This window comes from Saccopteryx bilineata, chromosome 2, assembly GCF_036850765.1.
Source record: "Saccopteryx bilineata isolate mSacBil1 chromosome 2, mSacBil1_pri_phased_curated, whole genome shotgun sequence".
In the NCBI taxonomy this organism is placed as follows: Eukaryota; Metazoa; Chordata; class Mammalia; order Chiroptera; family Emballonuridae; genus Saccopteryx; species Saccopteryx bilineata.
Window position 1 is genome coordinate 53,403,631 of NC_089491.1, and position 14,825 is coordinate 53,418,455.

The 14,825-nt window shown below is 46.4% G+C and overlaps 1 protein-coding gene across 5 annotated transcripts in view; it reads left to right on the plus strand.

The window, feature by feature from the left end:
- Window positions 1–14,825, plus strand: part of TRPM6 (transient receptor potential cation channel subfamily M member 6) — a 201,118-nt gene that overhangs the window by 75,753 nt on the left and 110,540 nt on the right. For all 5 annotated transcript variants that reach the window (XM_066257076.1, XM_066257078.1, XM_066257077.1 and 2 more), the window contains 3 exons: window positions 4,007–4,178; window positions 11,371–11,539; window positions 13,613–13,736. In XM_066257076.1, the coding sequence (XP_066113173.1) occupies window positions 4,007–4,178; window positions 11,371–11,539; window positions 13,613–13,736 (465 nt within the window). The remainder of the gene's footprint in view (window positions 1–4,006; window positions 4,179–11,370; window positions 11,540–13,612; window positions 13,737–14,825) is intronic.

Genomic DNA, 14,825 nt, shown 5'->3' on the forward strand with positions numbered 1-14,825 from the left:
CGTACTCTCATCCTTGTATCTTATTACAACTGATTCTAAACACAGGAGCCAGAATGACTCTTCTAAAATATAAATGAGATCATGCTATTCCTTTGTGAAAAATCCTTCAGTGGATCCTGTCTTACTCAGAATAATAGCCAAGCTTCTGGCAATGGTATACAGGTAGCGAAACAGAAACATTTGTGATTTGGCCCTTTTCTCCCTCATCGCATAGAATTCTCTATTTCATTCATTACTGTGTATTATTTGATTCTATCTATTTGTCTTTCTATAGGGAATAGACTTACCTAATTATGTTTATGACTAATGGATATTTTTGGTAAAAATCTCAGATATTACTAAGGGTATGAAGAAGAAAGATAACTTCTGCTAATATTTTGATGTGCATTATTACAGAATTTTTGTTTGTATGTGTGAATATGTATAGTAAAAAAGTTTGTATGTAAAAAAAGTAACAACAAACCCACTACTGTGAATCTGTTTTTTAGCTTAACTATTTAACATAGTTATTTTTCTTTTTTTTCTTTATTTTTCTTAAGTGAGAAGCAGGGAGGCAGAGACAGACTCCTGCATATGCTCTGACCAGGAGTCACCCAGCAAGCCACTAGTGCACGATGCTCTGCCCATCTGGGGCTGCTCGGCAACCAAGCTATTTTAGTGCATGAGGCAGGCCATGGAGCCATCCTCAGTGCTCAGGGCCAACTTAGTCACTTCTCCTGTGTGCCCTGACTTGGAATTGAACCTGGGACTTCCACATGCCGGCCGACGCTCTACCACTGAGCCAATCAGCCAGGGCCAACAGTTATTTTTCTATGTCAATTAATATAGACATGCTTATGGTTTATTTTAACTTTTATTTTGGAAAATTTTAAGCATATTAAGAGTAAATAGATTAGAATAATGAACTCCTACATACCTATCTCCCAGCTTCAACTTATGAACTTATAGCCAATTTTGTTTCATCTATTCCTTTATTCATTTTCCACTTCCTTCCTCCATTATTATTATTTTTCTTTGTATTTTTCTGAAGCTGGAAACGGGGAGAGACAGTCAGACAGACTCCCGCATGCGCCCGACTGGGATCCACCTGGCATGCCCACCAGGGGGCGACGCTCTGCCCACCAGGGGGCGATGCTCTGCCCCTCCGGGGCGTCGCTCTGTTGCGACCAGAGCCACTCCAGTGCCTGGGGCAGAGGCCAAGGAGCCATCCCCAGCGCCCGGGCCATCTTTTTGCTCCAATGGACCCTCGGCTGCAGGAAGGGAAGAGAGAGACAGAGAGGAAGGAGAGGGGGAGGGGTGGAGAAGCAGATGGGCACCTCTCCTGTGTGCCCTGGCCGGGAATCGAACCCGGGACTTCTGCACGCCAGGCCGACGCTCTACCACTGAGCCAACCGGCCAGGGTCCTCCCTCCATTATTTTGAAGCAAATTCCAGACATTAAATAATTTTATTGGTAAATATTTTAATAAGTATTTCTAATATATAGACAATTAAAAAATATAGCCACATTCCCATTGTTATACCTAAAAAAATTAACAATTCCTAAATATCACCCAATATTCAGTCTGTCTTCAAGTTCTTGATTTGTCTCATTATTATTTAGTTGTTTGATTTCTTTATCCAAAATAGTTCCCTGCATCACTATGAGTTGCTATGTCTCTTGAGTAACTTATTTTTTTTAATTGAGTCACTTTTAATTTATAGATTTTGCCTCCATCACCCCCCCCCCCCTTTTGGCAATTTGTTGAAGAAATCGAGTAATTTGTCCTGAAAAGTTTCCCACAGTTTGGACTTTACAGATTTAACCTCTTATAGTGGGGATTAGTCTATTTCTCTGTTTTCTGTTTTTCCTGTAAGTTGGTAGTTTGATCGAAAAGTATGATCAGATTCAGGTTATATTTGTGCAAGTTTATGCCACAGGTGATGTAGCCTTCCGGGGAAACTTATGATAATTTCTTCTAGTATGTCCCTGCCTACATACATTCTTTCAGTAGGGTTAAAAATGCTGATATTGATTATAGTGTTCTTTCTGCAATTATTAGGTTAGACACTTTATAGAGAAAAACATTTTCTTCGAACTACTTGGTTTACCTTGTAGTACCATTGTGTAGGAGAGAACAGAATACATGCTTGCCTCTTTCTCTTTATTTGCTGGTTTACAAAACAATGAGTTGGCTATCTACCATCCTCTAAGGTGAACCATGAGTTTGTTTGTTTTTTTATTCATGAATTTAAATATATTTAGTATATTTCATTCCATTACAGTTATTATTCTTAGCCATGCTCAAATTGTCTCCTTTTGCTCAGTGGAGCCTTTTCAAGTTGTCTCCTCAGTTTTTTTTTTTAACATAATTATAGTAATTTCTCCTAGCTTCCTTACATTTTGGTGTGAAAATGTTCCAGGCTCATTGTATATATTTTTTGCTCCTAGAGAAGTGGATGGCTTCTTTTAGTGGAAAATAGTTTTAACAGTCCAAATTCTGGGGGCTAAGAAAGCATTTTGATTTTTCATGCCTCATAATATTCTACTGTATTAAAGAACTCTAAATTATTTAACCAGTGCTGGATCCTTGTTCATTTAGGTGATTACCTGTTTTTCACTCTTACAAAAATGACATTAAAGTTGTAATAACATAAATAAACCTTTGAAGCTAGCTGGATTTATTTCCTTCAAAGTAATTCTCAAAGTGAAATGCTTAGGCTTAGTTGGTATCTATCTTTAAAAAATGTGACTCATTGACTTCCAGAAAGGTAGTAACAATTTATATCCCTACCAACAGGGTGTGTGTATGTGGGGATGCCTGTTTCTCTGTTCCATTGCTAGTCCTGGGTATTCTGGCCATTGAAAAAAATTTACCATCTTGATAGATATAAAATAATACCTAACTGTTCTTATTTACTTCTCTTTGGTTACTAGTGAGGTTCAACATTGTTTCATGTGGCTTTTTTTGTGCATTTTCAATTATAGTTATTATATTTTGAAGCACCTTTTATATTGTGATTCAGTCTATTTACATTTTTGTTGGTCATGCTACATTTCCCCCAGTTTTTATTTTATATAATTTATGACCATTATTCCATAAATTAAAAGTATGTATTAAATCTATCAATTATTTTCTTTTTGGTTTCTGGCCTCAGCATTATCCTTGGGAATTAGAAAGATAACTTTTAAAGAATAATGTTTGTGAAGTTTATAGTGCTTTTTATATTCGTTATTTCTTTCAAACCTCACAACACCCTTTTGATGTAGAAATTATCATCTTCATCTATATATGAAGAAAATCAGTCTGAGAATTTAGGGATTACTGAGAGTTAGTAAGAAGAGTCTGGACTTAAGCTTGACTCTAAATCCTGTCCTCTCATCTCAAAAAACAAATAAGAATTGGAATAGCTTCAGAAAGAGTCGATAAATATTAATAAAGATCTAGATGTTTTATGTAGAATGAATTAGCATTTGGTTGGCTGTCACTCTTCATCTCATTTGGAATACTTGAAGAAAATTAGTGTCAAAATATTATTCTGGAATAGATCTACTAAGACTAAGGCATATTTTGTGGGCAGGGATGTGGTTTGTGTACTGATGCTGATCCTTGAACTGTGTTTTAATCTTTGAAATCAGATGAGTACTGAAATTGCAAATAAATATTTAGAACCATTTTTATCAATGTGACAGTGTTGTGACATCAAATCACATGGTCTTGGATGTCTTATCTTGCTGAGCAGGGGGTGTGCAAGTGTTGCTGAACTTGCACCATTGAGTCTCATGAGCAGAACTGATCACTGAGTCTCATGAGAAGAACTGCATATTAGTTGCACATAGTAGGACATAAAAAATAAGAAATTAAAAATAAAGAACACATTGATCCTTTACCACAGATAGCTTGAGAAATACTGCTCTTGGCAGCACATTGTGCTTTTAAACCTCAGCCAGAATTCTGTGGTGTGCAGAGACAGGCCTTTGGAATAGTGGAAGGATCTTGAGCTCTGACCCTGCCTTGACCTTGCAGGTGGTGTGCCTGTACCAGACTCTGGGAAACCCCCTCAGCAAGCTCACCACTCTCAACAGCATGCACTCCTACTTCATCCTGTCTGATGACGGAACTGTGGGCAAGTATGGAAATGAGATGATACTCAGACGGAACCTGGAAAAGTACCTCTCTCTGCAGAAAATACAGAGCCGTGAGTACCACATGGGTCCAGCCACAGGTCCTGGATGGGGTCCTGCTGTGGAGCGAGGTGCTCTGTTGTCATCTGTACAGAGCGGAGAGGTCTCAGTCAGCCCCTGCCTTAATGTATGTGACAGGGTGTGAGGTGGTACAGAGTTGTGGGTGACAGTCGGGAGACAGAAAAAAATGTCTTGGGGACAATATAGATAGGGGAGGGTTTGTGGAAGAGTGGAGAGTTTAGCAGAGCTCCAGTTGTGTTAGGGTTGGATGAGGGGGGATGGGAATGGCTGAAGAGCAGTAAGGAGACTGGCCTGAGAGGACTGGGGCTGTGAGTTTTGATAGTTGGGAGGAGGACATTTCATATGTGGGTGGGGTGGCCCCCAACAGGGAAGAGGTTGAAATAAGACAGAGCTTTTAGAAATAGGGACCATTGAAGGTGTCCATGTGGTGTCCTGCTCACGGGAGTGCTTTGAGATGGCCATTTTGGTAGTATCTTTGGAGGGAGAGGTGAGCGGAGGGCCCGATTCATTGAACATCCTAGAGTGGAGAGGTGGGATCCATGAAGTGGGCAGGAAGGCTGGGTGCAGCCTGGAGAAATGGAGACGTTTCATGATGCAGCAGGAGTTGGGCTGCTGCCTCTTTTGATGAGTTAAATTTTCCATGATATACTCCATCTTTTGGGGCCCAGAGCCTAGGAGGAAGAAGGCCCTGGGACGCACAATTCTTTTCAGCCTTTGACTTTTGTCTGGGAAAGGCTGATTGTCTTTTGAGTTTTGGGCTTTGATCCCCCGAGGCAGCAGAATGTAGTGAGGCAGAGATCAAAGCTCTGTCATTTACTTCCTGTGACCTTGGACAAAGGAATCCACATCTGTCAAACTGTTTTCTTAATATAAAATGCATGCAACTGGCCCAGGCCAGTTGGCTCAGTGGATAGAGTGTTGGCTCTGTGTAAGGTATTTCCCCGCCAAGGAAGAAAGAAGGGCATAGGCACCAAGTGTGGAATAGCAAAAGCTTTATTTAGTAGAGCGCATCCCGGACAAGGTTCTCTGTCTGCAGAATGGGCTAGAGAAGTCCACGGATTCTTCCGCGGGGGCGGGTGTGTGTGTGTGTGTGTGTGTTATAGCGTAGTAGGGAGGGTGGTCAGGTTGATATGACGTGGCAAAATTTCATTGGCTGACAGACAGTCATGTTTTTTCAAAATGCTCCTGGGCTGTTTCTTTTGGCAAGCATGGATGTGGGTAGTTCCAGCCAAAAGTCCCTGGACCTGGTTCCTCAGGTGACCTTCCCCCATTGCCAACCGACCTTACATTCTGAACTTTTCTGTTAGATAGGGGTGCCGCTATTCCTCTAGCGACTTCCTGCTGGTTAGGGGCATCGTGGGCAAGGGAGGTCGGAAGGAGGTGGCGCTGAGGGGAGTCGTGTATATGGGTGTAGGAGCATCTGTTTGACCATGACTTGAGAAGCCTCTCGGATGTGGCCCTGTAAGAATTTAAGAAAGAGAGCAAACATGAGTAACATGCTGATAATTAGAAGAGGACCTAGGATAGGGGCAACCAGGTGAGGAGGGGTGACTGCCACCAGGAGTTAAGCGGGTTGTAGGAAGAGAGGTCCTTGCGCAGTTTCTCTTGCAGATGGTTGAGGACATTGATGTTTTCTTCCATCAGGCCAGTCGCATTGATACAGTAACAGCATTGCTTCTTGCTTTAATTCACTCTGGCGGCAGGTTCCCAGTGGGAGGGACAGGAGTAACAGGAGGATCTGCAGGTCCCAACCTTTTGGTGGCCCAACCTTTTGGTGAGTGGAGACTGGTGGTTCTGACTGCCAGCGGTCCTGCATGGGGGCAAGCTTGAGGCAAGAGACATGGTATCAAGGTGTTTGCCCTAAAAGCTTGGCTGCAGTAGGAGTAGTCAGTATTACCGTATGGGGTCCCGTCCACCTGGGCTGTAGGGATTCGGGCTGGAGCTCCCTCAGAAGAACCCTGTCTCCTGGATGGAGGGGAAACTGCTGGGTGTGCTTCATCTGGACCCCCTATGGGAGGAAGGGTCCGGTACATGTGTTCCCTGAAAAGATGGCAGAGTAAAGAAAGAAAGGGGAGGTAGGTGGCAAGAGGAGGGGGTTGACAGGTAAGTTGTGATTGATTAGGAATGGTCTACCATAAACCAGCTCAAAGGGGCTGAGTCCAGTGGAATTTCACAGGGTTGCTCTGATTCTAGTGAGTGCCAGAGGGAGGAGGTTTGGTCAGGAAAATCTGGTCTCGATGGAAAGTTTAGTTAGCTGACCCTTCAGGATGCCATAGGCCCTTTCCACCTTACCTGTCGATTGAGGGTAATAGGGTATGTGGAGCTTCCAGGTGATGTTGAGAGAGGTGGCAACCTGCTGGACTATTTGGGCAGTGAAGGCCAGGCCGTTGTCTGCTGGATGGTAGTCGGCAGTCCAAATTGTGGGATGATACGTTTAACGAGAATGGAGGCAATGATGTCTGCCATTTCTCTAGAGGTGGGAAAGGCTTCTATCCACCCTGAAAAGGTATTAACAAAAGTTAAGAGATAATGGAGTTTTTGTGAGGGGGCATATGAGTGAAGTCAATTTGCCAATCTTGGTCTGGCATGTGCCCCCTCAGTGTATGAGTAGGGAAGTGGGGGTGGAGTCCCCCTGTGTAGAGGCTTTGGAACAGACAGTGCATGCTGCGTGTATCTTTTCGATAGTCTGCTGGAGGCCCGGGAAGAAAAAGAGTGGTTGCAAGAATCGATAGAGACCTTTTGGTCCTATAAGTAAGGAACAGTGGATATCAGAAAGGAAGTTTCAGCTTATCCTTTTGGTAGGGCAATTCTGTCTCCCAGAAATATCCATCCCTGGTTGCACATGTCCCCACCCTTTCTGAGGAGGGTCTGTTCTTCTTAGGAGGTAGGAAGGTTTCAAGGAGGTGGAGAGAAACATGAGAGGAGTAGAGAAGGCTCCCAGGGTGAGGTCTTGAGCCGCCACGTCGGCCCGAGCATTTCCCAAGGCCACCGGGTTCTGAGAGGTTTGATGGCCCCTACAATGTACCACGGCCACCTCAGTAGGAAGCTGTAATACCTGCAAAAGTTTAGAAATGAGGGTAGCATTGATTATGGGGGATCCCCTGGTAGTGAGGAAGCCCCTTCCATTCCAGAGGGCAGAGTGGCTGTGGGTGATAAGAAAAGCATATTTAGAGTCAGTATATTCGGTTACGCATTTTCCCTGGGCCAGAGTGAGTGCCTGTGTGAGATCTCTGGGAGGTGGTGCCCTCTGGCAGCTGTTGGGCTTCTAGGGTAGAGGAGATGGTGACCACTGCATAGGCCGCCCGTTGTCATCGTCCATTAGGTCCCTGTACAGAACTCCCATCTACAGAGTATTAGATCTGGATCTTTTAAAGGAGAATCTGATAATCCATCTCCAGGTCTGCTGAGGAAATCTATTAGCTCTGTACAAGAGTGGGTGGGTTCCGGAAGTGTTGTTGGAGCTGGCAGTAGAGTGGCTGGGTTGAGTCGGGGAGAAGGCAAAAGAATGACTGAAGGGTTTTCGACAAACAGGAGGTGAAATTCTTGTAGGCAAGAAGGACCTAACAGAGAAAGAGATTTGTGCGAAAGGAGGTTGGTGAGCCTGTGGGAGGAGATGACAGTGATGGGTTGGGAAAGGGTGAGCTCAGTTGCCTCCTTGGTGAGTTCGGCTGCCATGCCCAGTGCCCGGAGGCAGGGCTGCCAGCCTCTGACAGTGGTGTCCAATTGTTTAGAGAGGTATGGTATAAAAAGGTATGTAGGCCCCACAGCTTGAGTCAGTGCTCCAACTGCATTACCGTGCTTTTCATTAGTGAAAAGGTGGAAGTGGCATCAGGGGTCAGGTAAAGCGAGAGGGGGAGAGGAGATGAGGGCATCTCGAAGGGTAGAGAAAGCGCTTTTGACGGCGTTGGGGGATGTGATAGGTCCCGTGGGAGTCTGTTTTGCAGCCTCATAGAGGGGTTTGGCTAAGAGAGCAAAATTGTGAATCCAGTATCTAAAGAAGCCTATTAGACCTAGGAAAGAAAGAATCTGAAAGAATGTGAAAAAGGGATTCCATCCAAACTGCATGTCAGGAGTGGTGTGCAAAGGGGAAAAGAAGGGGTCCCATCCATTCCCATAACCGAGACCTGTGGTGGAACTAGAAGTCCAGAGTGTGATGGAAAAACAGAGAAGGTAGCCCCCGTGTCCACCAGAAATGAGATGACTTACCTGCTATCTGCAGTATTACCCTGGGCTTGGCGAGGGTGATGGGGGTCTTTGAGTCTGGGCTGTGTCAGTCGTCCATGAGGCCTAGGAGTTCAAGCAATGGGCCTGCCTGGCTGGCTTGGCCTCTCATTTGGGTGGCTTGTCCTTTGCTGAGGAAGAGCCTATTGCCCAAAGAGAGCAATTGCTCCGCCAGTGACCAGGCTGCTTGCAGTCAGGGCAGGGCTTAGTGGGCGGCCTTGGGCAGGGGCACTGCCAGGACCAGTGACCCTCTTTGCCACATTTAAAGTAGCTCCTGGTGGGGTTCCTCTTTGCGGCCCGGACTTGGGTCAAGCACCTCCTATGCCTTGCCCCTGTTGCTCTGCCAGCCTCAGGGCTGCCACAAGAGCCTGGGTTTGGAGAGTTACCTTCTGCTGCACGCGGGTCTGGTGAGCAGCCTCGGCCTTTTCCTACTAGCCACGACCATTAAAAACTTTAAATGCCATGTTTATCAGGTCTCGGATAGGGGTTTGGGGGTTGGGAATAAGAGGAGGGGGGCTTCTGGGGAGCCTGGAACCCAGATCTGGCTGGAAATGCTGGAGCCAGAAGCAGTTCAGGGTCAGGCCTTCCTGCAAGAAGACTGGGGCTGGGCCATGGGGTCAGGAGCCTTGCAAACCCGGGTGAGGGACAATGGCTGGTGGAGGAGGGCCTGATGGGGGAGGGGCTTAAGAACACAGCAGAAAAGGGAGGGGCTCCTGGTCGGCAGGAGAAGGGGATTCCTGGAGGGAAGAGACCTGAGCGGAAGAGGTCCACAGAGGGAACAGAGAGGGGTCCGGAGACAGGGGCGCCCCCCAGGGTCGGGCAGGAGGCGGAGAGAGTTGGTGGTCAGCGAAGGAGGAAAGATCAGGAGTAGACGGTTTAGCTGAGGTTTCTCTGGCCAAAAACGGCCTGCACCGTAGAGCAGGCAGCACAGAGATTAGGAGGGGAGCGCAAATACTAGAAGCCCTGAATGTAAGGGGACTTCAACCATTTCCCAGTTCTTTGGCAATAGTTAAATTGGTGAAAGTGTTAAAAGTCGAAAGTCCCTTCAGGAGGCCACCTGGTTCGATTATCCAGTGGGTTCTGTGGCCTGGCCACATTGGAGAAGCAGATCAGTTTCTTCTTTTATAGGGAGGGGAGAGATTCCAGATAAGGCACTCCAGGAGTGTTTTTGAGTCAGGTTTAGATTCCTGTGCCTCTATGGCCACCCTCAGTCTTGGAGTAATGAGAGATGAGAATTGGCATCCCACAACTCAAGCTCTGGCCACCTGATGGTTAGGTAGAGTGGACGTGTCCGGGACATCTCCAAGGGCACACATGCACTCAGAACAGATAAGAGGTCCCTGACGCAGCTGCGATTACGGACAGGGAGTCTCGGCGGAAAGAACTGAGGGGAGGCTGGAGGCAGGGGACTTACCACACCATGTGCCAAAGTGGGTGGGAGGTCAGAGGTCCTGGTTCTTCCTCGGAAGGGATGGGGAGAGGAGAGGCCCCAGCTGGCTTCAAGCTCCTCCCGAGTTTCGACACCAAATGTAAGGTATTTCCCTGCCAAGGAAGAAAGAAGGGCATAGGCACCAAGTGTGGAATAGCAAAAACTGTATTTAGTAGAGCGCATATCGGATGAGGTTCTCTGGTCCGCAGAATGGACCAGAGAAGTCACGTGGATTCTCCTGCCCAGGGGTAAATGATGCATTGGTAGGGTGGTCGGGTTGATATGACGTGGTGAAATTTCATTGGCTGACAGACAGTTGTTCTTTTTCAACGTGCTCCTGGGCCATTTCTTTTGGCGGACATGGATGTGGGTGGTTCCAGCCAAAACTCCCTGGACCTGGTTCCTCACATGACCTTCCTCCATTGCCAACTGACCTCACACTCTGCGTACAAACATACCTGGTTCAATCCCCAGTCAGGGCACTCATGAGAAGTGACCATCTGCTTCTCTTTCCCTCCATCTCCCCCTTCTCTCCCTCTTTCCCTCTCACAGCCAGTGACTTGATTGGTCCTAGCATCAGCCTCAGGCACTGAGGATAGCTCTGTTGATTTGAGCTTCAGCTCCAGATGAGGGTTGCTGGGTAGACCCCAGCTGGGGAGCATGCAGGAGTTCTCTATCTCCCCTCCTCTCACTTAAAAGAAAAAAATTTGATTGAATTGGCAAAAGGTTGATCATTTTTAGAAATGAGTGATGGATACATTGGGATTCATTATATCCTTCTTTTCTCTTTCAGATAGGTTTGAAAATTTCCACAATGATTTAGGTTTGAAATTTTCCACAATGAGAATTTGAAATTTCTTGAAGACTACTAATTCTTTAAAAAAATACTGAAAGCTGGCCTTGGCCGGTTGGCTCAGCAGTAGAGTGTTGGCCTGACGTGTGGAAGTCCTGCGTTCGATTCCTGGCTAGCGCACACAGGAGAAGCACCTATCTGCTTCTCCACCGTTTCCTCTCTCCCTTCTCTTTATCTCTCTCTTCCCCTCCCACAGCCAAGGCTCCACTGGAGCAAAGTTGGCCCAGGCACTGGAATGGCTCCATGTCCTCTGCCTCAGGCACTGAAATGGCTCAGTTGCCCAGCAACGGGGCAGCAGCCCCACATAGGCAAAGCATTGCCCCCTAGTGGGCATGCTGGGTGGATCCGTTTCAGGTGCATGCGGGAGTCTGTCTCTCTGCCTCCCCTCTTCTCACTTCAGAAAAAAACAAAAAAATAAAAATAAAAATACTGAAAGCCTTTAGCTATTTTTTTAAGCCAGTGAAAGCTTGAAGATGCTTTCACCAAATTTATGCTTTTATTTCAAGTGGAAGCTTCTGGCTTGTCTTGAACTATGCAAGCCTGCGTCAATAAGAAAGAGTGGATAGAATAAAAAATGAATGTATATGGTGATTAAAACACTTGTGTCTGTATATCAAAATAGCTGATGGGCTGATATAGGGTTGCTGTGTAACAATTTGGTATTGTTTGTCACTTGAAATAGGCTCAAGACAAGCCGTGCCCATGGTGGGGCTGGTGGTGGAAGGAGGTCCCAATGTCATCCCCTGGGTGTGCGAGACTGTGAGAGACAAGCATCCAGTGGTGGTGTGTGAAGGCACTGGCAGGGCTGCCGACCTCCTCGCCTTCACCCACAAACACTTGGCGGATGAAGGGTAAGTTGTTGACTGTCACTTTTGAAACTGCGGTGAATATTTTTTACTTAAGTTCTTTAAGCTCTGCGTTTATGTGGGCTGGATATCCTTGGAAGAGAGAAGTAGAGACTGGAATTCATCTTTCAGTAGTGCTTATATTTATTAATCAAAATACCCTCCAGTAATACGATTTGCTCTTTTCTTAGCCGAGGAATGATCTGCCTCTAAGGGATGCTTGAGCCTTGTCTGGGCTTCTTGAAGAAGCATTTGCAGGGAGAATGAGGGAGGAGATGCTCATGCAAATGGCCATTAAAGCTGAAAAAATTCTGCAGTGAGCAGTGTTGGTCCCAGATCACCTTCAAATTCATTGGCCATTAGTAAAAATAGCAGGAATTGGGGAAATAGACATCCTGACACTTATATAGTGTATATTGTGCTTATTTTAGGTTTTAATTCTCTCCCCCTTTTTAAAATGAGAAGGTAATTTTTCTCTAGTCACCCTATAGCCAGTGTGATTCTTCTGATTTCAAAAGCATGTTATTTCTACTGTGTAAGTAAAGTGCTAAGTAACTAAAATACTGACCCTGCTAATTTACTTACTAAACATGCATGCTTATGTTGTAACTGCCTTCTGATGATTCTTTCCTTACAGTTTCTCTCCCTTTCAGCTCTCAATTCTCTGCTTCCACCTTCTACACCCTTCCTTATTCTTTTATATCTCTCCCTTTCCTTAAGTTACTCTGATGAGTGTTTCTTGAAACTTTTGGGGTTTCAGATCCTTTTTGAGAATATGATGCCTATAATTTCTGGGAATTGACAGACCCTAGAAATTGATCAGCTTGAGAACATTGCCCCAGAGTGTATTCTTTTCAGGATTGTGGAACATTAGTCTGTTCTTGCTTTCAAGTTCAGACTTCTGGCATGACTACTTCTCTTTGCTTCCTGATCATTTCTTCCTTGGCATAAATGCCCCCAGAAACCTTCTCATTCAGGTCTGGAGAAGGAGAGGGAGAGGGAGAAGGAGAGGGAGAGGGAGAGGGAGAGGGAGAGGGAGAGGGAGAGGGAGAGGGAGAGGAGGGGGGAGGGAGAGGGAGAGAGGAGAGGGAGGGAAGAGGGAGAGGGCGAGAGAGGAGAGGGCGAGAGAGGAGAGGGAGAGGGGGAGAGGGGGAGAGGGGAGAGGGGAGAGGGGGAGAGGGGAGAGGGAGAGACACAGGAAGAGGGAGAAGGAGAGGGAGAGGGAGAGGGAGAGGAGGGAGAGGGCGAGGGGGAGGGCAAAGGAGAGGGAGAGGGAGAGGGAGGGGAGAGGGAGAGGGAGAGAGGGAGAGAGGGAGAGGGAGAGAGGAGGGAAGGAGAGAGGAGGGAGAGGGAGAGAGACGGGGAGGGAGAGGAGGGAGAGGGAGAGGGAGAGGAGGTAGAGGGAGAGGAGGAAGAGGGGGAGGGAGAGGGAGAGGGAGAGGAGGGAGAGGGAGAGGAGGGAGGGGAGAGGGAGGGAGAGGGGAGAGGGAGAGGGAGAGGGAGAGGAGGGAGAGGGAGAGGAGAGGGAGGAGGGAGAGGAGAGGGATAGGAGAGGGAGAGGAAGAGGGAGAGGGAGAGGGAGAGGGAGAGGAGGGAGAGGAGAGAGGGAGAGGGAGAGGGAGAGGGAGAGAGGAGAGAGGGAGGGGGGGAGGAGGGAGAGGGAGAGGGAGAGGGAGAGGGAGAGGGAAGAGGGAGAGGAGGAGAGGGAGAGGGAGAAGGCGAGGGGGAGGGAGAGGGAGAGAGGGGAGGGAAGAGGGAGAGGGAGAGGAGAGAGAGAGAGAGGAGGGAGAGGGGAGAGGAGGGAGAGGGAGAGGATTGGAGGGAGAGGGAGAGGAGGGAGAGGGAGAGGAGGGAGAGGAGGGAGAGGGAGAGGAGGGAGAGGGAGAGGAGGGAGAGGGAGAGGGAGAGGGAGAGGGAGAGGGAGAGGAGGGAGAGGAGGGAGAGGAGGGAGAGGGAGAGGAGGGAGAGGGAGAGGAGGGAGAGGGAGAGGGAGAGGTTGGTTTTCTTGTGCTGATGGTACTGACTTGTTCCTGTCTCTGCATTGTGTCAAGTCACCATGGTCACTTATCTCTCTCCCAGGACCCTTCGTCCTCAGGTGAAGGAGGATATCGTGTGCATGATTCAGAACACTTTCAACTTTAGTCTGAAACAGTCCAAGCACCTCTTTCAGATTCTAATGGAGTGCATGGTACACAGGGATTTTGTGAGTATGATGAGATGATGACTCAACTGACTTAAAAACATGCTAATTTTTTAAAAACAATTTGATTGTTTCTTTTCACAATTTTTTTCAAGAGTGCGGTTTTACATTTTTAACTTTGTAGATAACTCTACAGAACTTGACCCTTAGTTGAACAACTTGGCTTCTTAATCACCCTCCCACCCCCTGTGTCTAATTCCTGACTGTACCCAGGAAAAAGCACTTAGATAGCATAGCAGGAGTACATGAAAGCAGTTAAGTTTAGTGAAACTGACACATAAATCTGTTCATGGTTAAAGACTCCTTGTCTTAAGTGAACTCAAGTCTTCTGGGTTGATGACTGCCTCACAGCACCCCAGGAAACCCTGCAGGACATCATTAAGGGAGCCTGGCAGTGGGAAATATGACTGTATACTCTGAACTAGAAAAGGAAGTCCACTGGCCTCAAAAAAATCAATTGAATAAGTTCAGGCTAGACAAACTGTGGATAAACATATGTGTAAAAATCTTGGGGCTTCAGTTGACTTAATAACAACACAAATAACAACCACATCTACAATTAGCAGTGTGCTTTCAAACATATTTTTTACCCAAAATAGCCCAACAAATGAGTACAGTATGGTAGTGATTGTTTATTTCAGTTTCAGAGATGAAGCTGATGCCTAGAAGGATAAAGTGATTTACCCAGAGTCTTGAAATTATGAAATAGTAGAACTGACACTTGAGCTCAGATTTGAAATCGTATGTGTGGTCTTACTACATTTTATAATTCCCACAATAATCAGTAAGTTAAGAAAAGGACACATTAAGGAGATCACTCTTCTATTTGTTTCCTCCTGTCATCAAGGAGAATTACTAATGAGTGGTGGCATTGTATCAAGAGGGAACTAGAGAAGGCAACTAAGGTTTTGCCCTTTATAGGAATTAAGTTCTCAGCTCCTATAAAATTGAGGGTTGATTTTATTCATGTCCATAGAGGGGCTGTTAAGTGGAAGGAGGGGACTGATGTGTGAACTGTGGAAGCATAGTGTTTGCCTTTGTGGGACCTCTTGTCAAGTGGGTGAGGAACCTCAGAGTCAGTGGTCATTAGAT